The sequence below is a fragment of the Eptesicus fuscus genome, chromosome 3 (assembly GCF_027574615.1).
Source record: "Eptesicus fuscus isolate TK198812 chromosome 3, DD_ASM_mEF_20220401, whole genome shotgun sequence".
NCBI classification, from domain to species: domain Eukaryota; kingdom Metazoa; phylum Chordata; class Mammalia; order Chiroptera; family Vespertilionidae; genus Eptesicus; species Eptesicus fuscus.
Window position 1 is genome coordinate 24,352,900 of NC_072475.1, and position 25,641 is coordinate 24,378,540.

General features: G+C 41.5%; 1 protein-coding gene across 6 annotated transcripts in view; it reads right to left on the bottom strand.

Annotated features, from left to right (window-relative positions):
• Positions 1-25,520, bottom strand: part of KPNA4 (karyopherin subunit alpha 4) — a 74,105-nt gene extending 48,585 nt beyond the window's left edge. For 5 of the 6 annotated variants that reach the window (XR_008555519.1, XM_054713689.1, XM_054713687.1 and 2 more), the window contains exons 1-10: positions 25,273-25,520; positions 12,809-12,853; positions 11,868-11,957; positions 11,729-11,758; positions 11,580-11,632; positions 8,165-8,260; positions 7,575-7,660; positions 5,274-5,360; positions 2,461-2,630; positions 2,318-2,362 (exon numbers count right to left, since the gene is read on the bottom strand). Coding sequence is in view for 5 of the 6 variants with exons in the window: in XM_054713689.1 (XP_054569664.1) it covers positions 2,318-2,362; positions 2,461-2,630; positions 5,274-5,360; positions 7,575-7,660; positions 8,165-8,260; positions 11,580-11,632; positions 11,729-11,758; positions 11,868-11,957; positions 12,809-12,853; positions 25,273-25,341 (771 nt within the window). In the remaining variant the exon portion in view is untranslated. The remainder of the gene's footprint in view (positions 1-2,317; positions 2,363-2,460; positions 2,631-5,273; positions 5,361-7,574; positions 7,661-8,164; positions 8,261-11,579; positions 11,633-11,728; positions 11,759-11,867; positions 11,958-12,808; positions 12,854-25,272) is intronic. The other variant, XM_008142246.3, reaches the window with a different exon arrangement.
• Between the last annotated feature and the right edge of the window lie 121 nt (positions 25,521-25,641).

The window sequence follows — 25,641 nt, forward strand, 5'->3', positions numbered from 1 at the left end:
AGAGAGACACATTGATTGGTTGCCTCCCAAATGTGCTCCGACCAGTGCCAGAGATCAAGCCTCAACTGAGGTACCTGCCCTTGACTGGAATCGAACCCACGATCCCTCGGGCTGATGCTCTAATCACTGGGCAAAATTTTAGAGAGGTAGTAGGGAGAGGGAGAGAAAGATAGAAAGCTAGGGCCAAAATTTTTTTTATAAGCAAAAAATTTCAAGTTAACTGTGCATGACTGTATATAAAATTTAGATAGATTTTTTTAAAAGGCCCAATAGTGTCAAGCCAATGTGGTTCAATGGTTGAGCGTCAACCCATGCACGAAGAGGTCACTGGTTCGACTCCCTGTCAGGGCACATGCCTGGGTTTCAACCTCGATCCCCAGTGGGAGGTGTGCAGGAGGCAGCCGATAGATTGATGATGTTTCTCTCTCATTGATGTTTCTATCTTTCTCTCCCTCTCTCATCCTCTCTCTCTCTCAAATCAATAAAAATATACTAAAAAAAAAAAAAGGTCCAATAGTAAACAAGTCATTGATATGCTATCAAAATCACAATTTAAATCAGATTCACTCTCATATATACTGTTTATAACAGACAAATTTAATATTCCATGATAAGTTTACTAAATTTGAAACTTCAGTGTTTCACTTATGGTTTGTGAAAGCCGTTTTGTTTTTATTTTATTTTTTACTTCTTTGATAGTCTGATTTAAGAACTTGCTGCTAAGTGCTAACCTAAAAATATTTTATTTTTAGTAAATGCTGTCACTTAGTAAACATGTACTAAAAAAGAACAATGCAAACTGGCTTGAGAAATTAAAGGTATATAAAAGCAAGAAAAATCGAGTTACAATCTCAACTTGATTGGTGTAAACAGTATAAAGACCACAATACATCTCGGAATAAGGTCAAACAAGATGTCTCGTTTTTTGGTAGAGGTATAAACTTTGAGATTACCCTTTCTTGGAAATCTTGCAAAAGTAAAATATTAACATTTATAATTTTATCAAAGACTTTGGCTAGAAGGAGCAAAACCAAAAAAATCCTAAACTATGTGGAGCTAAAAATATATAAAAGATCATATTCATCTAATGAGTTTTGTACATTATGTCACTGCTTGATATAGTATAATTATAACTTTAATTTGTTCCATATGCTTTAGAGATATCCTGACAAAATGATATTACCCTAGAAACTGTAAAGGAATGGAACAGTTGATCAAACACTGTGAGTAAGATATATTTGTTATGTTTAAAATCTAGTCTGCACTGATTTTTTTCCTTATTGTCTCGATTTCAAGTTATCTCTATACCAAGTGAAGCCATTTCCAAGGTCACTGTAAAGTGGAGAAACAGAGTAAAAATAAAATTGAAGAGCAAAGAATGTCCACGGTTTGGTGTATGTATAGGAATAATGCATAAAGGCACAAACATTTCTCTTTTAACTTAAAAAAAATTGTTTAAGGATTTATTAACCAACAACTTATTTAGGTCCTCTTTCAGGTTTTGTTGCTGTTGTGTTTTTGTTGTTAATCCTCACCTGAGGATATTTTTTCCATTGATTTTTAGAGAGAGTGGAAAGGAAGGGGAGAGACAGAGAGAAAGAAACATTGATGTGCAGCCTGGGGATCGAGCCTGCAACTGAGATACATGCCCTTGACTGGAATCGAACCTGGGACCCTTCAGGCTGCGGGTCAATGCTCTATCCACTGAACCAAACCGGCTAGGGCTCTTTTTATCTTTCAAAAAACAAAAACAGCCCGAGCTGGTTTGGCTCGGTGGATAGAGCATCGGCCTAAGGACTGAAGGGTCCCGGGTTTGATTCTGGTCAAGGGCATGTATCCCCAGTAGGCTCGATCCCCAGTAGGGGGTGTGCAGAAGGCAGCCAATCAATGATTCTTTCTCATCACTGATGTTTCTATCTCTCTCTCCCTCTCCCTTCCTCTCTGAAATCAATAAAAACATTAAACAAAAATTGGGTATATGTATTCTCTTACTGGTCAAGCTATCAAAATGAGATTCCATAAAAAGCTCATGAACAAATTGAAGAACTTCCAATGTAACTTTTATAACACTAATATACATGTGTATATACTTGATTGCTTAGACCAAAATAACAATTAGTCTTGATTTTTTTTTACTAAAATTAAATTTAGTGATGTAAGTAAACACAAAGTATAAAAATGGCAAATTATGTATTTTAGCTCTTGAATGGAAAAATCTGATAGAATAAACTGACATGATGTCCAGTGTAACATTTTCTCCCCTATCTCACATGCATACATACACACACATAAAAAAATATATGAAGCATTTACTCACATTTACGTCTGTGTGATGAATTAAAACACAAAGAGCTGGAAGAATCTGAAGAGAAAAATACAGATTTTAAAATACACATAGATAAAAACATACACATAATATTTACCTCAGTTTGAAAATAAAAACAAAAAACACTTGTTTACCTCCTGAATGGTTTCCATTGGGGGTGGTGGGTCTTTGTGCCGACATAAGTTGACCATAACCCAAGTAACATTTCTTAAGAATGTTATAGGAATAGATGGACTTATGAAGGAAAGTAAAGGTTTCACAACTCCAAGACTTATGACATAATCTCTACACTGTGGCCCATCACCTGTAAGAAGGATTTAATAATTTAATAAAATATGTTGACAATAAGCAATTCAGAAAATAAAGCACTAGATTCAATATGCTGCATTTTAATCAGTTATACTATTTAGTTTTATATAAAAGTTCTAGACAATAATAACCAAGCTCACATATTTAGGTCTTTGAGCCAAGAGAAGCAATATAAGGTACTAAGTTTTTTTGAAAAAAATATTACTCACATATTCAGGGTTATAAGCTGTTCCACCTATAAAACGTTTTTATGCTATCTGAACGCTAGAAGCCTAAGGGTACCTTAAAATACTTTACGAACAGAGAACAGGTGCTTTTATCTTTTCTTTCAATGGCAATCCCAGTTTAACAAACTTTCATGTAATAAAAAGATATACCACAATACTACTGGAGAGAAAATATTTGTAGAATTTATACTGATGATCTAATATCAAAGCATTAAGAGTATTAACTATAAATTATTCTCCATGATAGTCTTTTGAATTTGGGTGAGGTATAGGCTCAAGTTAAAAAACAATCCTTGAAACATTAGAATTGTCTTTAATTATTTTTCCTACATTATTTATTAGAATAAACCTGAAAGTATGGTAATCATGATATTCAACATTTAATGAGACTGTCTGTAACAGGGGTGGGGAATGTCTAGCCCTGCCTAGGCATTAGGGGTGGGTTAATTAAATGTTTGACCAAATATAGCAAGCTAATTTTTAAGTTGATAACTCTGTATGGCCTGTGAATGATGTTATAAATGTCCAAATGGCCCCTGGTCTATAAGCTCTAGATTATCTTCTATATACTGATTTCATTATGAGAATAGATAACATTATTATAATGTACTAAAATCTACTAGGTGTACCAGTTAATAATGGCGGATTTTGTAATCAAAGAAAACAATAATTTCAAGAGAAACATCAAAAGTGCTTTATTCAAAGTAATGTCCATCACTACTAGCTACACATTTCCCCCATCCTTCAGGTAATTTATGGATACCGTCCCAATAGAATGTTCCTTGTTTTGAGGCAAACCATTCAGAGACCCAATTTTCCACTTCATACATTTTGAAGTGTTGCTCAGAAAGTGCATGTGCCATGGATCGGAACTAGTGGTAATCTGGAGCAAGATCTGGTGAATACAACGGGTGGGTTAATACTTTCCAGGCAAGATCTTTTAACATGTCTTTAACTGGTTTTGCTTAAGGTGCGTCATCATGAAGCAAAATTACTTTGCCGTGTCTTCTGACACATTCTTGTTGTTTTACGATCAAAGCATGGTTAAAATTGATTATTTGTTATTGGTAGTGATCAGTATTAACTGTTTCACCTGGTTTTAGAAGTTCATAATAGACACCTTCCTGATCCCAAAGCAGAGCACTGTCTTCTTTCCGAAGTGATTTGGCTTTGCAGTAGATATAGATGGTTGACCTGGATCAACCCATAATTTTGTGCATTTGGGATTCTCAAAATAAACCCACTTTTTATCGCCAGTCACAATTCCACGCAAAAAAGACTTTCTTTTATGCCGCTGAAGGAACATTTTACCAATGACTTTTCGGTTTTTCATTTGTCTTTCGTTTAGTTGATGTGGCACTCATTTTCCTTCCTTTAAAATCTTTCCCATTGCTTGTAAACGATCAGAAATTGTTTGCTGAGCAATGTTTAATCTTTCTGCAAGTTGTTTTTGAGTCTGACATGCATCTTCATCCAATAATGTTTGTAATTGTTGGTCTTCAAACTTTTTCGGTTGACCTGGACGTTCTTTTGTCTTTCACATCGAAATCATCAACTTTAAAGCATTTAAACCAGCGTTCACAAGTATCTTGAGATGGAGCATGTTCACCATAAGCTTCCCGAAGTATACGATAATTTTTTCTTCAAAATTAAGTAATGCGTTAAAACTTCCTGCAAATGTTCTCTTTTGGGCACGAAATTTGACATTTTTAACCCTTTGCACTTCGTTTGTTTTTTTCCTCGATTCCTTTATTCTAATGCTAACCGTGTCGAGTCACACTCGACATCCGAGTGCAAAAGGTTAAGTGTAAAAATATCTATGATGTTAACACCTTCAGCAGATTTGACATATGAAGTTTTGAAGCTTGTTGTCAATACAACAAAATAGCATACATATCAAAACGCATATATATATATCAACATATGTGTAACCCCATCTATTGGGAAAAAAAATCCGCATTAACCGGTACACCTAGTACAAGAGGTATAAAAATTTTAATTCAAAACTCTTCTTAAAACTGATATTATGGAGAAAAAATTTTAAGTTTTGCTTATTCCTTTTTATTACATACTTTCTATGACAGAGGGGATAGCTAAGAAAATGGACCCCATCATAATAAAGGAGCAGGAAAATATCTAAATCATATACATACTTCATAATTTTCAAATAACTAAATATTAACATGCCAAAATATATTATGTCATCATAAGCAGCAAAAATATCCATTTTGTTTATTATCAGTTTATACTTAAACAGCTTTAATTTCTGTAAACTATTTCATAAAATATTCTATAACAGGGTGTTATAGTACTGATCCAGACCAACTATTTTTTCTTTTCAATTATTAAAGTTATTTTCATTACATAGTATATGATAACAATGGCTGGACTATTATAAGTTTAAGACAAACCTATGATATTTCCCAATGCCCACACTGCTTGCTCACAGACATTTTGATGGGGTGAATGAAGAAGCCTCAGGAAAAGTGGCACGGCATCTGAAGGAGGAAAACATAAGAGCAGTTAAGTCTAAGCAGTTAAGTTGCAAATGACCTCCTGGTTCTGTCTATTCAGTATAATTATATGTCAACTATATTTCTAATAAAATTGGGAAAACGGTTGAAGATATTATAATCTAAACCAAAATCAATCTTGTTTTGTTTTTTTTGCTGAAACCTCAAAAGAAACTTATCTAAAATATACTTTTATTACATGATTTTCATTACAATAGCAGCAGCAGAAAATTTTGACCAGCAGATTGCTTAGTTAGCCTTAAAGGACAGTTTTAACATGCAGACAAATGTAAACTTAAGCTGGTAAGATTTCATTCACAATTAAACTTGGATTTAATTCCAATTTTAAGGTTAATTCCTTATAGATTAACATTATCTTCAAATTAAAAAAACAAGAGTCCAATTGTTAAAGTAACTTATGGATTATATCACATGGGTTTTTAGACAGAACAGCAATTCCTGTGCCACATGAGACTTTCAGATAGTGACTCCGTTGCTTAATAACAAGGATGGGAAACACAGAGAAAGGTTTGTATCTGAACAGAATACTGCACTGAACAAATGATTCTTCACTGGTACAAGACATCAAAATTACATACTTAAAGTTGGCCTACTTCAAATATCTTAAGTATTACTGAATAGCGATCCTATAGAATAATCCTATATATAATAAAGAGGTAATATGCAAATAGACCACCACTCCAACACACAAGATGGCCACCCCATGTGGTCAAAGATGGCTGCCCCCATGTGGACACAAGATGGCCACCAAAAGATGGCCAGCAGGGGAGGGCAGTTGTGGGCAATCAGGCCAGCAGGGGAGGGCAGTTAGGGGTGACCAGGCCAGCAGAGGAGGGCAATTGGGAGGGACCAGGCCTGCAAGGGAGGGCAGTTGTGGGCAATCAGGCCTGCAGGGGAGAGCAGTTAGGGGTGACCGGGGCTGGCAGAGGAGGGCAGTTGGGGGTGACCAGGCCTGCAGGGGAGGACAGTTGGGGGTGACCAGGCCTGCAGGGGAGGGCAGTTAGGGGCAACCAGGCCTGCAGGGGAGGACAGTAGGGGGGGACCAGGCCTGCAGGGGAGGGCAATTGGGGGGGGGGGAAACCAGGCCTGCTGGGGAGGGCAGTTAGGGGTGACCAGGCCTGCAGGGGAGGACAGTTGGGGGTGACCAGGCTGGCAGGGGAGGGTAGTTAGGGGCAACCAGGCTGGCAGGGGAGGGCGGTTAGGGGTGACCAGGCCAGCAGGGGAGGGCAGTTAGGGGCAATTGGGCCAGCAGGGGAGCAGTTAGGCATCGATCAGGCCAGCAGGGGAGTGGCTATGGGGTGATCAGGCTGGCAGGCAGAAGCAGTTAGGGTCAATCAGACAGGCAAGTGATTGGGAGCCAGCAGTCCTGGATTTAGGTCCGGTGGGATCGGGCCTAAACGGGCAATTGGACATCCCTTGAGGGGTCCCAGACTGGAGAGGGTGCAGGCTGGGCTGAGGGACACCCGCCCCCCCATGCACGAATTTCATGCACTGGGCCTCTAGTTATTTTATAATATAAATTAGAGGCCTGGTGCACAGATTCATGCACTGGTGGGGTCCCTCGGCTGGCTTGTGGGGATCAGGGCTGAGGAGGGACTGTATGAGGGCTCCAGGACGTGTCTGGCTCATCTTGCCCAGTCCCGATCAGCTGGACCGGACCCCAGCAGCAAGCTAACCTACCGGTTGTAGTGTCTGCACTCTGGTGGTCAGTGTGCATCATAGCGACTGGTCAAATGAATGGTAGGACACTTAGGATACTGGGCTTTTATTATATAAGACTAGAAGCCCAATGCATGAAGATTCGTGCTACAATGGGCCTTCCTTTTCCTGGCTGCCGGCACGGCCTTTCCACTCCGGCCCAGCCCCGGAGCCGCCTCTTTCCGCTCCAGCCCCGCCTTCCCATGCTGCCCAGAGGCCCTGAGAGACTGGGGGGTGGGGCGGAACGCCTGCGTCATCGCCATGGTGACAATGCAAGCGTCCTGCCACCCCCAGTCGCTTGGTGCCTGTGTATGCAAATTAACCCACCATCTTTGGTGGGTTAATTTGCATATTCACTCTGGTTGGCTGTGGGCGTAGCGGAGGTATGGTCAATTTACATGTTTGTCTATTATTAGGTAAGATAGCTCTATTCTTATTAGTAGAGTCACTACTTATTTTGTCTGTTAATAACCAACTTACTGGACTGAACTACTGCTTGAGTTTGTTCAGAGGTTCCAGACGCAATATTTGTCAAAGCCCATGCAGCTTCAAACTGTAAAGAAGGACTATAAAAAACCAAATAATTAAAAAAGAATTATTTTTATGTATCAAATATCTATCAACCATTCCTCCCTTATAGAGCATTATAAAAGCATTGAATATTTTGTTTCAAAAGGTATCTATGCATCCAGAACTTCTTTTAAACCTCCAACAATTTAAAATTTCCCTTCAGTATGAAAAGCATATAACCTACTCAAATGATCTTATTTCTTAGTAAGAATTTCTTATTAAGATACCTACACATTACAATCTAAACAGTGTTCTCAAGGACCTATCTGGCCAAAATATTTCTTGCCAATTTTCAAAGCTTAAAAGTTATATGTATCATTCTCAAATTCTTCTTTGGCCTCTACCTGCATCTCTTGGTATAATCACCTTGCATTGTTTTTCACGTTTGCTTTTCAACTCCATCTCGTAGCCGTTTTCTTTAAAGATCAAACTAATTACTAGGAAATCTTATCTTCTGCAAAGAATACATCCTAAATTATTTCTTAAAATAATGTACTTACTTGTCATCTCTTTCAAGACAATGGACTAAAATAGGCAATATTCCAGATTTTATTAAGTCATCAATTGGTGGATTTCGATCACTGGACAAAAGCTTCCTATAAGAGATGTACATATTCGTGAAATTTAATCACACATAATTAAATTCAAGTTCATATTTGATACTGATTACAATAAATGTACAATACAATAGTCATCTGGTACTAATACTTGCTCTGAAAGTTACTTTAAAAATTTATAATGCAAACTTTTCTGTATTAGAATATTAATTCATAAATATATAGATTATTAATAATAGGAAAAATGGTAGACATAACCACTTTACCTCTTTTTTTATTAGTATAGTAATATTATTCCCACAATGAAGTCCTAAATATGACAACTAGATGTTTTAAGTGTTACCTTTGCAATTTTTTTTTAGAATATATTTTATTTATTTTTTATTTTTTTTAGAGAGGAAGTGAGAGGGATAGTTAGAAACATCGATGAGAGAGAAACATCAATCAGCCGCCTCCTGCACACCCCACACTGGGAATGTGCCCGCAACCAAGGCATATGCCCCTGATCGGAATCGAACCTGGGACCCTTCAGTCCGCAGGCCAACACTCTATCCACTTAGCCAAACTGGTCAGGGCTACCTTTGCAATTTTGAGGTCAGAGAAAAAAAGTGGGCAGACTCCTTCACCATGTCCTTGACCTTGCTACGGAAAGTCACCAAAATACCGCAAATTATTCAAACTATGTCATAATAGAAGATAAAGGACAAAAGCACGTAGACTGCTGGTACAAGTTTACAGCTGATACTAGTGTTTAATATTTCATCTTACTGCATACACTAAATGAAATGTCATGTAAGATCTAACTTCTCATCAAAGTAACTAAAGTGAAGTGAAATAAGTACAGCAATACAAAGAAAAATATCCAGAGATACTGGAGATATCCTTGCTCTTATGAAGCTTAGAGGGTAAAACCACAAAACTTGGTGTCTATTTACACATGTGGTAGACTGTAGGTTTAGCTGATTTAAGTCCTCAATGTGGCCTAACCCAAATCTTTACCCATTTGAATACCATGCACTACTATATAAATGCAATGTTTTAAGAAAGCTTACTGAGATCATTCCCCTGTATATATACCAAATGATGGCTACTTAATGTAAACTCCTAAGCTCAGTTCTCTGTCCCACCACTTCTACTGCATTTCCAAGCCCTTTTCCTATTTTCCGCGCTTGGAATGCCCTTTTCTGTCTATTCAAAATCTACATAATCAAAGTCCATTTTAAGTTCTATGTTTTCATAATATCCTCTCTGAATTCTAAATTCTCTGAATTACTAAAAGCATATTTACGTAGCATACACTTAGTTTCACCTTCCTAATTAAGGCTCCCAACCTCTTATAGGGCAAAAATTATGCCACATGCAGTATTTTCCATAACACACGGCACATAGCACAAAGTAGGAAATAACCGAATCATTCTTAATTGAGGTACTACTTCATTGAAGACATTCTCTTTTAAAAAAATATTTTTATTGATTCAGAGAGGAAGGGAGAGGGAGAAACAGAAACATCAATGATGAGTCACTGATCTGCTGCCTTCTGTATGCCCCCCGACTATAGGTTAAGCCTGCAACCTGGGCATGTGCCCTGAATGGGAACTGAACTGTGACCTCCTGGTTCATAAGTCAATGCTCACTGGCTGGGCTCATTGAAGACATTCTTTAACAGAAACTGCCTTTTTTCTTTGAGTGCATAATAGTACAAATAATATCTGAAAAATAGTCATAGAATCCATTTTGTGCCAGTCTTGATCTGTGCTAAGGTACCAGCAGTTTTACTCAGTTGCCTCTGCAACATCAATGTAAATGTTAACACAGTGAAAAGAGGCAAATAAGGTGTTAGAATTATTGTGAAAATAGGCTTGATCTTGTATACCCCTTGAAGTTGTCTCAGGATCTCTTAGGGAGATTGAGAATCCCTGCCATAGGGATTTAATTATCTTATAGAACTCATATTGAGAAGAGTTGCTCCAAAACTATAAAATAACCAATTCAGACAATGGTGAGCATAATGTATCAATTACTTAATCATTCTTCCTATAAACATTAATTTTACGTTTTGAGGTGTGAAAACCTCTGTAATTTTCTTCCTATAAAACAAAGTCTTCTCTAAGAAGTTCTGTTACCTGTAGTGGGCTAAACACTGTATTTGTATAATTCTGCCATCTGTTCTAGGTAATTTAAAGTGAATATAAAAGGTCCTGGCTGGATAGGTCAGTTGGTTAGAGTGTTGTCCCCAAATGCCAAGGTTTTGGGTTCAATCTCTGGTCAAGGCACATATAAGAAGCATACAATGAATGCATAAATAAGTGTAACAACAAATCAATGTGTTTTTTTTTATTCCCTCTCTTTCTTTAAAATCAATAAATAAAAATTAAAAATACAGCGAATATTACAAAGTAGAAAAAGTCTATAAAGGGTTTTATGCACAAGATATTGGATGGACCTGTGAAATCTTTTTCCACTTTAAAATTCTCAAAGTAGGATCAATTTCTTGCTTAACTCTGTCCTACTACTAATTGCAACACAGGGTGCTATTCTTATATTTATACTAGAGGCCTGGTGCATGAATTCGTGCACGGGTGAGGTCCCTCCCAGCCAAAGGGAGCCATCTTGTCCAGTCCCTATATGGGCGATCGGGGTTGGCCGGCCAGGGGGAGGGAGTGCAGGAAGTTAGCTAGCCAGGAGGAGGGACCATAGGAGTTTGGCTGTGGGAGCACACTAACCACCAGGGGGTGGGCTCTGATGCACACTGCCCCCTGGAGGTCAGTGTGCATCATAGCTACCGGCCGGTTGTCCAGTTGTAACGGTCACTTAGGCTTTTATATCTATAGATATACAAAGCAAACACTATGATATAACCATATCTTCCCCAAACTATTAACTATGAGAGCATAGGTCTTACAACAGAAATATTTTAGTATTCTTACCTGGAAAGAGACTAGGAGTCTTTGTAGTCCTAAATCTTAATGTCTTCTTGCCTATACACTGCTACATTAAGCTTATAACTTAATTTGTTATTTGATCAATATGAGGACTATGAGAAGAATTAGCTACATGGGCAGGATCTGAACAATCTAAGTTTTTATTAAATTAAACCTATAATCAGTAAAAGGTAAAGCTTTTAAGTAATGTTTTCCAATTGGTCTATAGCAATAACCCATCAAATCAACTTTTTCCTATCATCTGTACATATTAAGTACACTAAAGTTCAGTGTATTTGTGAGTTTAAAACATTGCTACCAATTTTAATATTCTAAATCAGAGACTAATTTTAAAATTAATCCCGTTGGTTTATGATTGGTTCTATATTGTTTGCCATCAAAGTTAAATGAGTGTATATCCTCAAAATTTAACTTACCTAGCAGCTTGAACTGCACTTAATTGAATTCCTTGGTTATCACTTGAAGCATTCTATAAAAACAAACAAAACAGTTTTAGATGTAGATACACAGTAATTAGCTAAGTTCAAGAAATGTAATGAAGAGAGGAAATAATAACTCAACTTACTTGAACAATAGCTTCTAAAGAGGTATTTTGCTGGGAAAAAAGTTAAAGTGAAAACTAAGTTAGAAAATCACCTTAAAATTCTATATTTATATAAAATATTCACTGGTAGTTTTAAGTAACCAGGATATCAATAACTTACCACTCTATAATCACCATCTATATCAGAGTCTTCACAGATATCTTCATGTGGTACATTTCTCCTCTTTAAGAGATGTTCATCTCTTTTATTCTTAAAAAAAAAAAAAAAGAAAGAAGTAACGTTAAATAAAGAAAGCTAAATACTTTCATACAAAGATTAGGCTATTCTGTGCCTACAAAGTGAAATATGAAGTGCCTTTTAAAAGTAAAATGCAAATGTAGAAAACTAAACCAAATTGTGAATTAAACACTTAAGCAACTCTAATTTGAGACCAGAACCCCAAATTTTACGGTTTTAATAAACGGTGAAATATGTAAAAACAAAGTAAAGAACAAAAAAAAATTGATTAAAAAAGTGTGTACAGTTTAAGCCAGAACCAAACATACATATTTATTTAAAAGTACTAAACCATTTATACATCATCTGGGAGCTTCTCTTTACCGCCTAAAAAAAAAAAGTCAAAGCAAAAGTTGGGCAGTTCAAAAATCAGACAAAAATCAACATTGCTTTATAAAAATCAAGGGCCACTTGAATTTCACTTAAAATATTTGGGACAAATTAAAAAAATACGTTTTCAACTACTTTAATACTTAAAAAGTTGATGAAATTTATAAGTAACAAGTTCCTTTCAGGGTGTAACTGCTATTGTAAATAGAATTATTTAGTATAACTACTAGTATACTCATGACTTATAACTTATATAAATCATTAACAATTACAGAAGGAAAAAAGCATCTGATAACTAGTTTCTCTTTTTTTGATAGTGGGCAAGCTGTATTTTGCCAACTTCAAAAGCTTGCCAAATTTAGTCAAAATCTTTCAGTTTTCAAAAGAAAAAGAAATGCTCAGCACATGAGATTTACATACATTTGATATCTTCTATACCTACTGTAATGTTATTACAATGATGCTTACAAGTACCCAATAATAATCAGACTTACCTTCCTTAATTCAACTACAACTTCATTTCGTTGTCTTCTCATAGTCTACAAGAAATTAAAGAAAAATATTTTTAAAAATTCACTTTAAATTTCATCATCCACAGAAAACCACCACTAACATTCTGACGTGCATCTCATCTTTTCTTCTAGTCATGTATGTACCTGTAATATTTTATTCATAATCAACATATTATATGAAAAAATTTCTATCTTTAGTTCACATACATATTCTCAATTAACCATCTCTTTGAAATTATTAACAGATCTATAATATTGGATATATCATAAAATTTTAAAACTATAACATAATAAGTCCATCCAGTCTCTCTTTCTAAATATAAACACTGTTAGATTTATTATGATTCTGACACACTATCTATTTATACTATTCTTCACCTCATTTGTAGATTTTAGAGATCTTTCATGGTGGTATACACAGATCAATTTCATTCTTCCCAATGACCACAATAATTATTCTATCAGGTACTATAACAATTCTATTTTTTAACATGCTTTTCTCATTTTAAAGTCATGTAACACATGGATATATGCTCACTATAAAACATTCACATATTCAAGAACAATACAAGTTCAAGCTCTTTCTATGTATGGGTTCACCTTATTCTAATGACTGCATATGCCAAGACATATTAAGTGGAAAGAGTAAATCACAGATTCATACTTAGGTGTCTAATAAGTATCTCAAACTTATGTCCAAAACTGAATTTTTGATCTTTAACAAACATACGTACTCTATCCCATCTCACATAGTTTATATATGGAATAAGATTTTTTTTTTTTAATTAAAAGCCTTTGTATTTTTATAAGCCTTATGTTACTGTTTAAAAATTTGACCTATCCAATATTACAGATTTATTAATTACTTCAAAGAAAATTTCAGCATATGGCAATTCTATCCTTCCAGTTGCACAGATCAAAAATCTATGAGCCATTCTGGATTCTTCTTTATCCCTCATACATTAAATCTGTAAGCAAATCCTATTGGTTCAACTTGTAAAACTTATCTGAAATCTTTGTGCATCAGGCTTCTAGTACAAATATAAAGCCCAAGACAGTATTTGGAAAAATTAAAACAGTAGTTGAGTTAGTGTCTGGCAGAGCAGTACAGAGAAGATATGTGATATCCTATCACCTACCTGAAACATCTTATATAATAAAGAGGTGATATGCAAATTGACCCTCATGGCAGCACACAGCAGAGGCAGGGTTCCCATAAAGAGCCTTAACGAGCGATCAGCACGGACCTGAGGCTGCGTGGTGCGGGGCCAGGAGACCTAAGGCTGCAGACCCCGCCCGCCTGGCAGGGCTTGACGGGGGACCTGAGGCTGCATCCTGTCTGCTGGGACTTGACCTCAAGGTGCGCCCCCCACCTGGCAGAGCTTGATGGGGACCTCAAGGTGCACCCCCCACCCTGGCCCAAGAGACCTCAGGCAGCGCCCCCTGCCCAGTGGGGCTTGACAAGGGTGGGGCTGGCCGGGTCTGGATCTCGCCCAATGCGGGTGGGGTTGGCCAAGTCTCGTGCAATTTTGAGGTGCGCGTGGGTGGGTGGAGACTTGACTCTGGGTCTTGCGGCATGCCCCAGACTCTGACAGGAGGAAGATTTTCATATACATTTTACTAATTTTCTTTCATCTGACACTTCTATTACAGAGAAAGGGAAAATAGCAATATTAAAATACTAGAGGCCCGGTGCACAAAATTCGTGCACGGGGGGTGGTGGTGTCCCTCAGCCCAGCCTGAACCCTCTCCAATCTGGGATCCCTCTCACAATCCAGGACTGCTGGCTCCCAACTGCTCGTCTGCCTGTCTTCCTGATTGCCAGTTAACCGCTTCTGCCTGCCAGCCTGATCACCCCATAGCCACTCCCCTGCCAGCCTGATTGATGCCTAACTGCTCCCCTGCCAGCCTGATTGCCCCTAACTGCCCTCCCCTGTTGGCCTGGTCACCCCTAACTGCCCTCCCCTGCAGGCCTGGTCCCCCTCTATTGCTCTCCCCTGCAGGCCTGGGTCCCCCCCCAACTGCCCTTCCCTGCAGGCCTGGTCGCCCCCAACTTCCCTCCTCTGCTGGCCTGGTCACCCCTAACTGCCCTCCCCTGCAGGCTTGATTGCCCCCAACTGCCCTCCCTTGCAGGCCTTGTCCCTCCCCTGGTGGCCATCTTGTGTCCACATGGGGGCAGCCATCTTGTGTGTTGGGGTGATAGTCAATTTGCATATTACTCTTTTATTAGATAGGTTAGAAGCCTGGTACACAGGTGGGGGCCGGCTGGTTTGCCTTGAAGGGTGCCCCGGACCAGGGTGGGGGTTCCCTTGGGGCGTGGGGTGGCCTGCGCGAGGGGCCTGTGGTGGTTTGCAGGCCGGCCACACCCCCTGGAGACCCAAGTGGATACCCTGGTATTTGGGATTTATTTATCTTCTATAATTGAAACTTTGTAGCCTTGAGTGGAGGCTAGGGCAGGCCAGGGCGGGCGGAAAGCTTGGCTTCCTCCATCGCCGGGGAAACCCAAGCCTCCTGCTTGCTCAGTGGCTGCAGCCATCTTGGTTGTGGTTAATTTGCATACTTACTCGCTCCTGATTGGCCGGTGGGCGTGGCTCGTGTGTGTAACGGAGGTACGGTCAATTTGCATATCACTCTTTTATTAGATAGGATTTCCTCTAATTAATTCCCTTTTAACCTTTTGCACTCGGATGTCGAGTGTGACTCGACACGGTTAGCATCGGTAGCAGCTCGAGAAAAAAAGCGAGTGCAAAGGGTTAATGTGCACAAATTTCGTGCACCGGGCCACTAGTTGTTAATAATGTGAGAACTGGTCCTTAATTTTCCTAAGACCCCATCTTTATTTGACCTAGTCTGAGTAAGTGTGTTCCTTGCATTCTCAAAAACTTCATCAAAACAAGTACCCACTATGGTGGAATTTTAATTTTCTAGATATTGAAATTAAATCATACTATTAAGCTTTTCTAATGACATATAGCAAATGTGATGCAATCCTAGTTCTTCTGATTATAAAAATCAAGCTTTTCCACAAATCTCATGGGGAGAGTTATTGAACACCAAACATTTATTGAACATCCTTTCCTTTCAAATTTGAGGTACACTCAGGCTAGTAAGGCAAGATAAGGGATCTACTACAACTCTTGCTCACAGTGGTTGAATATCCCTACAGGATCAATTTAGAGCAGTAATCTGAGAAAACTTGACCTGCCAGAATGTTAACTCCATGAGAACAGAATTTAGCCCATGTTATTTCTTGCTCTATCCTGACTGCTTACAACAGAACCTCGGACACAGAAGCTGAACAAATGAATTCAATACAGAAAAGAGTAGATGGAGAAGTTAGTAAAAAAGAGTTGCCAAGAGTTCCCCTGTGACCTCCGGTAGTAGAAAGTTGTCACAGCCTCTACTTACTTCTCTTAATTAAGTTTTGTGGTGTTTTCTTTTTTTTAAACATACAACTTTATTGAGATATAATTCACACACCATACAATTCACCCATTTAAAGTGGACATTTCTGTGGTTTTTAGTATGTTTAAAAACTTGCACATCAATCTTCACCATAAAAAGCCCCATATCCATTAGCCGTCACTCCCTATCTCCCTGTCCCAGGTACTGGCAACCACTAATCTACTTTCTCTATGGATTTGCCCACCCTGGACATTTTATACAAATGGAATCTATCCTATATAATAAAAGCCTAATATGCTAAGTGTCCGGTCGTCTGGTCGTCCATTCAACCAATCAAAGTGTAATATGCTAATAATATGCTAATGCCACCCAACCGCTCGCTATGATGTGCACTGACCACCAGGGGGCAGACACTCCGACTGGTAGGTTAGCTTGCTGCTGGGGCCTGGCTGATTGAGACTGAGTGAGACGGGCCAGACAGGCCTTGGAGCCCTTCCATGTTCCCTCCCCTGGTGGACAACCTCCCACATCCCTTCCCAGCCCGATCGTGCACTGGTGGGGTTCCTTGGCCTGGCCTGTGCCCTCTCACAATCCAGACCCCTCAGGAGATGTTGGAGAGCCAGCTTTGGCCCCATCCCGCAGGCCAGGCTGAGGGACCCTACTGGTGCATGAATTTGTGCACCAAGCTTCTAGTATATATATAAAAGCCTAATATGCAAAGTGTCCCCTCCGGAGTTTGACTGACTGGGAGTTCAATCACTCGCTATGACATGCGCTGACCACCAGGGGGCAGCGCGGAACGAATAAAGGCCCTGGCCCGCAGCCACGAGGGACCCTACCTGTGCACAAATTTCATGCTCTGGGCCTCTAGTTACAGAATAAGTGATCTTTTGTGATTGGCAAAATGTTTTCAAGATTCATCTGTGTTGTTGCAAGAAGCAGTATTTCCTTTTATGGCAGAATAATATTCCATTGTATGGATGTGTCACATTTTGTTTATTCATGCATCAGGTGATGGACATTTGGGTTGTTTCAATGTTTTGGCTATAATGCATAAGATACTTATAAGATTGAGAGAAATGAGAATATAATTAAAAGCATATACAAGAGGAACTCAAAGAGTTAGTTCCCTTCAATCCCACTTCTCTGTTTCAAGACTAAGCCAGCAAGTACCAAAATCAGCATTCAAGGTTAGATTTCACAAGCTCTCGTTGTTATTATTGGCCTAAAGTAGATGAATGCTGTTCCAGTAAACATTTAAAATATTTTAAGGATCCACAACCACTGTCAGGTATTAGGAATCAATGTTTAAAAACTTACACATTTTTTCTAGTTTCATTCTTTAAAGCTAAAATACTCCTACAATTCTTCTAATCTTGTATATTCATTTGATATACTAGTGACTATGAAAGACATCTTGTTATCTCTTAAGAAATTTTCAATGAAGCAATTCTGAAATTGGTTGCCTTGTAAACTAGGAAAACTGACAGGAAGCATGAAAATAATTTAATTTTGAACTATATTTCTATCAGATATTTCATAGTGTCACATGCTTGGACTATTATATGAAAAATTACACAGTAGTTATTTTAAGTATAGTAAATATGTTCCAAGATTTGTGATGAGAAAGGTCAGTCTCTAAAAGTTAACAAGACTTAATACCTTAACAATGCTTTTCACTCTGTACAACTTAACAAATCACCAAGGCCATTTTAAAACAAAACAGCTGATCATTTTTTAAATAGCTGATCAATTTATTAAACTCCTGGCAACCAAGAAACTATTTTTTTTAAGTTCAAGCTGATTTCATATTTTATGTTGTGTGGACAATCAAGTTTCCAGTATTTTAATATTCTTTTGTATTCAGGGTGAGTTTTTTTTCCTTGAAGCTGTGTGTTTATAAGATCTAATTATTCTCGCCCTAACTGGATAGAGCGTCGGCCTCCAGACTTAAGAGTCCCAGGTTCGATTCTGGTCAAGGGCATGTACCTTGGTTGCGGGCACATCCCCAGTAGGGGGTGTGCAGGAGGCAGCTGATCGATGTTTCTCTCTCATTGATGTTTCTAACTCTATCCCTCTCCCTTCTTCTCTGTAAAAAATCAATAAAATAGACTTTTTAAAAAGATCTAATTATTCTTTGAACATAATTTATGTTCTATTCAAACCTGGATACTTTCATAACTGGATACTAGAGAATTCCCTCTCTACTTTTAAAACATAAACTAGATGTGCCCTGGCCTGTGTGGCTCAGTTGGTTAGAGCTCGTCCTGTGCACTGCGCACCGAAGAGCCTCAGATTTGATTCCGGGTCAGTCAGAAGAGTGCGGAAGCAACCAGTCATGTTTTTCTCTCTTTGGAATCAATGAAAAACATATCCCCAGGTAAGGATTAAAAACAAAACCAACAACCAACCCTCCCCCCACCCCCCAACTAGATGAGCTTAATTTGCTTTATCCTGACAAATTTTTTATTTGAAGTTTGGTCACTACCCATTTCCTATGTTGCATTGTGCATATCCTTCCTATAGTTACTGTTCTCAAACTAATAATGATAATCCTCTACATTAAAGAAGCCAAGATTGGATATAATCTGACAGTTCCTGTAAATTATTTTAAATGGATTCTGACATATGCCTTGTTTGGTGCTTTTGTTTCTCAAGAAGTTAGCATGACCCATTTGGAGGAGCCAGTATGGCTGAATGAAAGATAGGAATGAATATGAGATTGGAAGCCATGAATAAGTTTTGACTCAATGACTTATGACTTTAAAAAAGTCACTGATTCCTTGTGCCAAAAATACTCTTCAATAAGCAATAAGATATTTCTACTTTAAAAACTTTCCCCATTAATTGTAAGCTCAACTTAAATTATATATGAACCCAGAGAAAACAAAGAGGCAATTGCAAATAAAGGAGTAAAAGAAAAAGTTACACAGAATCCTTTTAAACTCTCTTCCTCCCCTTCAAGGAGAAAAGCTGAAAGTGATAAAAATGCTCAGAGAATTGCTAGGCATCTTCCCAACAACCTATTAAACTACACAACACTCATGAAACAGTACCTCTAGTTTTAGAGAGAGAACCCTAAGTCTGATTTTCCCAAGGTCACAAAGTTAGAGATCAGATTAAACTAAGCTCTAGGACTTTGTACTCTTCATAATTTTGCTACAATTACTTCACTCTATATGCTATATTCTATATCTGTACTGTCCAATAAGGTAGACAGCCACAGGCAGCTATTAAGCACCTGATAAGTAGCTAGTCCAAACTGAGATAGGTGTATATGTAAAATATGAACTAGATTTTGAAGACTTAGTATGAAAAAATAGAAACCATTTCATTTTTTTTTACATTGATTACATGTTACAATGGTAATACTGGATTACATAAAATTCACTGGACAGCACTGGTTCATTCTTCTTGCGAGACTTTTCAATGAAACAGGTAATGTCTTTACAACCAAACCAAAAAGCAGTACTGTCTTAGAATCTGTTGCAGTACAACATAGAACCATATTTAGAAATGTGCATAATTAAGTGTTCCGAGACACAGACATATATGTAATCAATAAATACATAAAATAGGCCATCCTAGTGTGCTCTAAGGATAATAAAAGATGTTTCTATCTCAATACAGGCATATGAGACTTTGAGTAAGTCACAAGTGAGGAGAAAGTATGATTTTCCATTACAGTAATTTGTCATTTCCTTAGGTGGAAAAGTGAAAATACTCCTAATGTATACACAAGGCTATCACAGTTAGTAGAAGATGCCCATAAGGCACTATGAACATCTCAAAAAAAAAATTGTCTAATGGGTGTATTTTTAGAAGTCATATATAATAATATTGTTCTAATGTAGAGTCAGCACTTAATCTTATTTTGACTAAATAAGAGATACACAGTAAGGAGGAACATCAATTAAAAGAAATAAGGATTACTTAAGAAAACAGTTTGGCAATCCACAAAGTGTTACACATAAAGTTACCACATGACCCAGTAAGTCTATTCCTAGGTATACAACCAAAGAGAAATGAAAATATAGGTCCACACAAAAATGTGTATGTTCATAGCAGCATTATGCATAATAGAAAAAAAGTGGAAACAATGCAAATGTCCTTCAACTGAATGGATAAACAAAATGTGGTATAGCCATACAGTAAAATATTATCCTATATAATAAAAGCCTAATATGCTAAGTGTCTGGTCATCTGTTCAACCAAAGTGTAATATGCTAATGATATGCTAAGGCCTCTCAACCGCTCGCTAACATGTGCACTGACCACCAGGGGGCAGACAGTTGACCGGTCAACCAGTTGCTATGATGTGCACTGATCACCAGGGGGCAGATGCTCTGACTGGTCGGTTAGCTTGCTGCTGGGGTCTGCCTAATTGGGACTGAGTGAGACGGGCCGGACACACCCTGGAGCCCTTCCTCGGTCCTTCCCTGGCTGGCTAACCTCACATGTCCCTCTCCAGCCCTGATTGTGCACTGGTGGGATCCCTCAACCTGGCCTGCACCCTCTCGCAATCTGGGGCCCCTCGGGGGATGTCAGAGAGTCAGTTTCAGCCTGATCCTGCAGGCCAGGCCAAGGGACCCCACTGGTGCACGAATTCGTGCACCGGGCCTCTAGTTCAGCTATAAAAAGGAATGAAGCACTGATACATTCTTGTTACATGTGTGAACCTTAAAAACATGTTGCTACCTCAAAGAAGCCAGCCACAAAAGATCATATATTGTGTATCTCTATTTATATGAAACTAGAGGCTCACGCCACCGCTGCTGCACTCACCAGCTGTGAGCCTGGCTTCGGGCTGAGTGGTGCTCCCCCTGTGGGAGCTCACTGACCACCAGGGGGCAGCTCTTGCGTTGAGTGTCTGCCCCCTGGTGGTCAGTGTGTGTCATAGCAACCAGTCATTCTGCAGTCCAGTCAATTTGCATATTAGCCTTTTATTATATAGGACTAGTGACCTGGTTCACGGATTCGTGTACAATGAAAGGAAATTAATTAGAAGGTGGCCAGTGGGGCAGGACACATCTTGGAGCCAACCTCCCATGGTCCCTCCCTGGCCAGCCGCACTTGGGGCAGCGCCACAGCTCAAAGGGCTTCTGTGGAGCGAGCGGAGTCCTTCCAGCAGGTCGGGTCCCTCGGCCTGGTCTGCAGGGATTGGGCCGAAACTAGCTCTCTGGCATCCCCTGAGATGTCATACAGGGTGTGGAACACAAACACAAGTGTGCAGTAAACCAGATTTGGTGCCAACAGTGCCCCAGCAACAACGTAACCCACAGCCGAAGAATTGCACAGCCCTGCGAAGAATCGGGCTCCTTCCTCTCTGGTTTCGTGGTGTGTCACCCAAAAACCGGTTGCCAAGTCACTGCAGCTCGGCAGCTCCTGCATTGAGCGTCTGCACCCTGGTGGTCAGTGTGCGTCATAGCAACCGGTCGGTCAGTCAGACACTCAGCATATTAGCCTTTTATTATATATATATACTAGAGGCCCGGTGCACGAAATTCGTGCATGGAGGGGGGTTGTCCCTCAGCCCAGCCTGTACCCTCTCCAATCTGGGACATCCCTCTCACAATCCAGGACTGCTGGCTCCCAACTGCTTGCCTGCCTGCCTTCCTGATTGCCCCTAACCGCTTCTGCCTGCCAGCCTGATCACCCCCTAACCACTCCGCTGCCAGCCTGTTTGCCCCCAACTTCCCTCCTCTGCCGGCCTGGTCACCCTTAACTGTCCTCTCCTGCAGGGTTGAGCACCTCCAACTGCCCTCCCTTGCAGGCCTGGTCCTTCTCAACTGCCCTCCCTTGCAGGCCGGGTGCCTCCCAACTGCCCTCTCCTGCTGGCCATCTTGTGGTGGCCATCTTGTGTCCACATGGGGGCAGGATCTTTGACCACATGGGGGCAGCTATATTGTGTGTTGCAGTGATGATCAATCTGCATAGTACTCTTTTTCTTTTATTAGATAGGATAGAGGCCTGGTACAGGGGTGGGGGCCAGCTGGTTTGCCCTGAAGGGTGTCCCTGATCAGGGTGGGGTTCCCTTGGGGCGTGGGGTAGCCTGAGCGAGGGGCCCGTGGTGGTTTGCAGGCTGGCCACGCCCCCTGGCAACCCAAGCAGAGGCCCTGGTATCTGGAATTTATTTTCCTTCTACAATTGAAACTTTGTAGCCTGGAGCAGAGCCAAGCCTGGGGCTCCCTCCGAGGCCGGCAGCCATTTGTGTTGGGGTTATAATTGAAACTTTGTTGCCTTAAGCGGGTGGGCCTGGCCAGGGTGTGTGGAAAGCTTTGCTTCCGCTGTTGCTGGGGGCAACCCTGGCCTGCTCTCTCAAGCTCCATTCTGCCGCCATTTCTGTTTGAATTTGTTTACCTTCTATAATTGAAACTTTGTAGCTTGAGTGGAAGCTTAGGCCTGGCAAGGACAGGCAGAAAGCTTGGCTTCCTGTTACCTAGGAAACCTTGCTCTCTGTGGCTTCAACCATCTTGGTTGGGTTAATTTGCATACTTGCTCTGATTGGATAGTGGGCGTGGCTTGTGTGTGTCGGAGGTATGGTCAATTTGCATATTTGTCTATTATAAGATAGGATACTAGAGGCCCGGTGCACGAAATTTGTGCACGGGGGAGGGGGGAGTCCCCTCAGCCCAGCCTGCACCATTTCCAATCCGGGACCCCTTGGGGGATGTCTGACTGCCAGTTTCGAAACCGGCAGTGGGACATCCCTCTCACAATCCGGGACCGCTGGCTCCTAACTGCTCACCTGCCTGATCGCCCCCAACTGCTCCCCGTGCCAGCCTGATCACCCTTAACCGCCTCTGCCCTCCCACCAGCCTGGTCGCCCCCAACTGCCCTCCCCACGCCTGGTTGCCCCTAATTGCCTCCCCCCCCCGCCAGCCTGGTCGCCCCTTAGTGCCCCGCCCCCGCCGGCCTGGTTGCCCCCCAACTGCCCCCCTCTGCCATCCTGGCTGCCCCTCACTGCCCCCGCTGCCGGCCTGGTTGCCCAACACAGCCTGCTGGTCAGTTGTTTGGTCGTCCCTTGCTAACCCCCTGCTGGCCAGGTCGCCCCACGCAGCCTGCTATTGTTACTGTGAGGGTGTCATGACCAATTTGCATATTACCCTTTTATTAGTATAGATTATTAGTATAGATATGTTCAGAATAGGCAAACCTTAAAAGACAAAGAGTGAATGGGAAATACAGAGTGACTGCTAATGATCTTGGGTTTCTTTTTGGGGTGATAAAAATGTTCTAAGAGTGACTGTACTGTTAATTGCAAAACAATGTGAAAAAAAACAAAAAAACACTTTAAATGGGTGAACTGTAAGAATTATGTATCAATTAAAAAATGTAGCCAAGCCCTAGCTGGTTTGGCTCAGTGGATAGAACATCAGCCTGTGCACTGAAGGGTCCTGGGTTCGACTCTGGTCAAGGGCACATGCCTAGGTTGCAGGCTTGATTCCCACTGGGGGGTGTGCAGGAGGCAGCCGATCAATGATTCTTTCTTATCTTTGATGTCTCTATTTCTCTCGTCTTCTCCCGTCCTCTCTGAAATCAACAATAATATATATATATATTTAAAATGTAGCTAAAAATGGAGGGAAAAGGATTTGTCAAGCACCTAATTGCTATTTTTCTGGATTTTGTAACTGTATTTATGTTTTTAAGTTTTGCCATTTGTGACCCCCCCCCCCCCCATTTTAACTTTAAAACAGAGAATAGCCTAGTCCCAGCTATGGAATAGTTTCTCAAACTATGAAACCCATGAAGACAGCACAAACTACCTTAGAGATCAAATGGCTCTGTGGAAAGCCCCCCAAAAGTTACTATTTCAGTCAAGCAAATGGGCAAAGTTCAGAGAGGGGTGATGGTAATTTGAACATCTCAGCATAAAAAAGTACAGAGGAACAACATAAAAATATTACTTTACCGCTTTCTCTTGAAAACTTTCGATTCGGATGCAGAACGGATTTTTAAAAAACCCACGAAACCTTACATATCTAAACTCTTCAATTGAAGGGAAGAAATCTATCCAAAATCTGTGTGGTGTGTGTGTTTAACCCACACACCTTATGTAGCCTAGGACCCCAGGAGCAACTCTATGTGTTAATTAAAGTTGGTGGGTTCCCTCTCCCGCCCCCTTTAAAATAACAAAATGTGATGGTGCCATTCCACAGCCCACCCCATCCCCCACTACCATCACCAGCAGGTGGAGGGAAAGGATACCCATAGACTAGAGGATGAAAGCTTTGTATAGCCCTTTGGACTTTATATGTCAGAATGCAGCTGGTGGTCTCTCAGGAGGGGGTAAAGAGGTTTGTGAACAGGCTGAAATAAGGGGCAACCTTTGCTCGGAAAAGGGCACACCGTGAGCCACATCTTGAATCAGCTGTACCCACAGTTAAGACAGAGGCCGCAGGAAGGCAGTTTTAGCATCACCAGAAGGGCCCCTCACGCCGGGGGCGTTTTTTAAAACAGAAGTTGACTCCTGCAGTTTAGATATTGGGAGGAGGCAGAGGTAAAACGGGAGTGGGGAAGACCAGAAAAAAAATGCCTTTAAGTGGAGAGGCCTCGGGCCTCGCCGAGGAAGTTCCGAGTCCCACTCTGTCGCCACACGCTCGCCGCCCCCTACCCCGGTACCCGCCACCGCACTGCTTCCCGCGGCACCCAATGCCGGTGCCAGAGCGAAAGCCGGAATCTCCGCGGCTGCCGGGATGGGGGCCGCGCCGGGGCGCACACCCGCCTCCTCCGCACTCGCCGCGCCCGGCGTCCCCGCGGCGCGGCCCAGCCCCTCACACCCGCACCGGACCGGCTCCGCCGGGCAGGCCTAGGCCGCGCCGGCCGTACCCCGGCACCTCGCTTCCCCGCGGAGGCGGACCAGGCCCGACACAAACTTCCCGGCGCGTTAGCAAAGGCGTCACGGGCGGGCCGGCCCCCAGCGCCATTCCCCCGCGGCCCGGCGACGGCTCTCCCGCCCCTACTCCCCAAACTCGAAGTCCCGGCGGAGATCGGTCCGAGGTCCCCGGCCCCCACCCCTCCGGCGCCCCCGAGTGTACCTCCAAGTCGCGGCCTTTGTTCTTGAAATTCTTGAGCCGTTGGTTGTCCAGTTTCTCGTTGTCCGCCATGGCCGGGCCGGTGACTCCTTCCCCCGCCCGGGCCCCGCGGGATCCGCCCCAACCACCACGCCGCACCGACACTCCCAGGAACCGGGCCGCCGCCTCAGCTGCTGCGCTCGCCGCGCCGCCGCTTCCTTCCTCCTCAGTCACCTGCTTCTGCCGCGGCCTTCTCCTCTCCCCACCCGTCCCACCCCCCGCCCTAACCCCAGCACGACGGCAGCTCCAGCAAAGACAACTGCGGGGCCGGGCGGCGGCAACCGCGGCGGAATGTGCTGCCGGCTGAGAGGGGGAGGCAGCCTCGATCTGAGG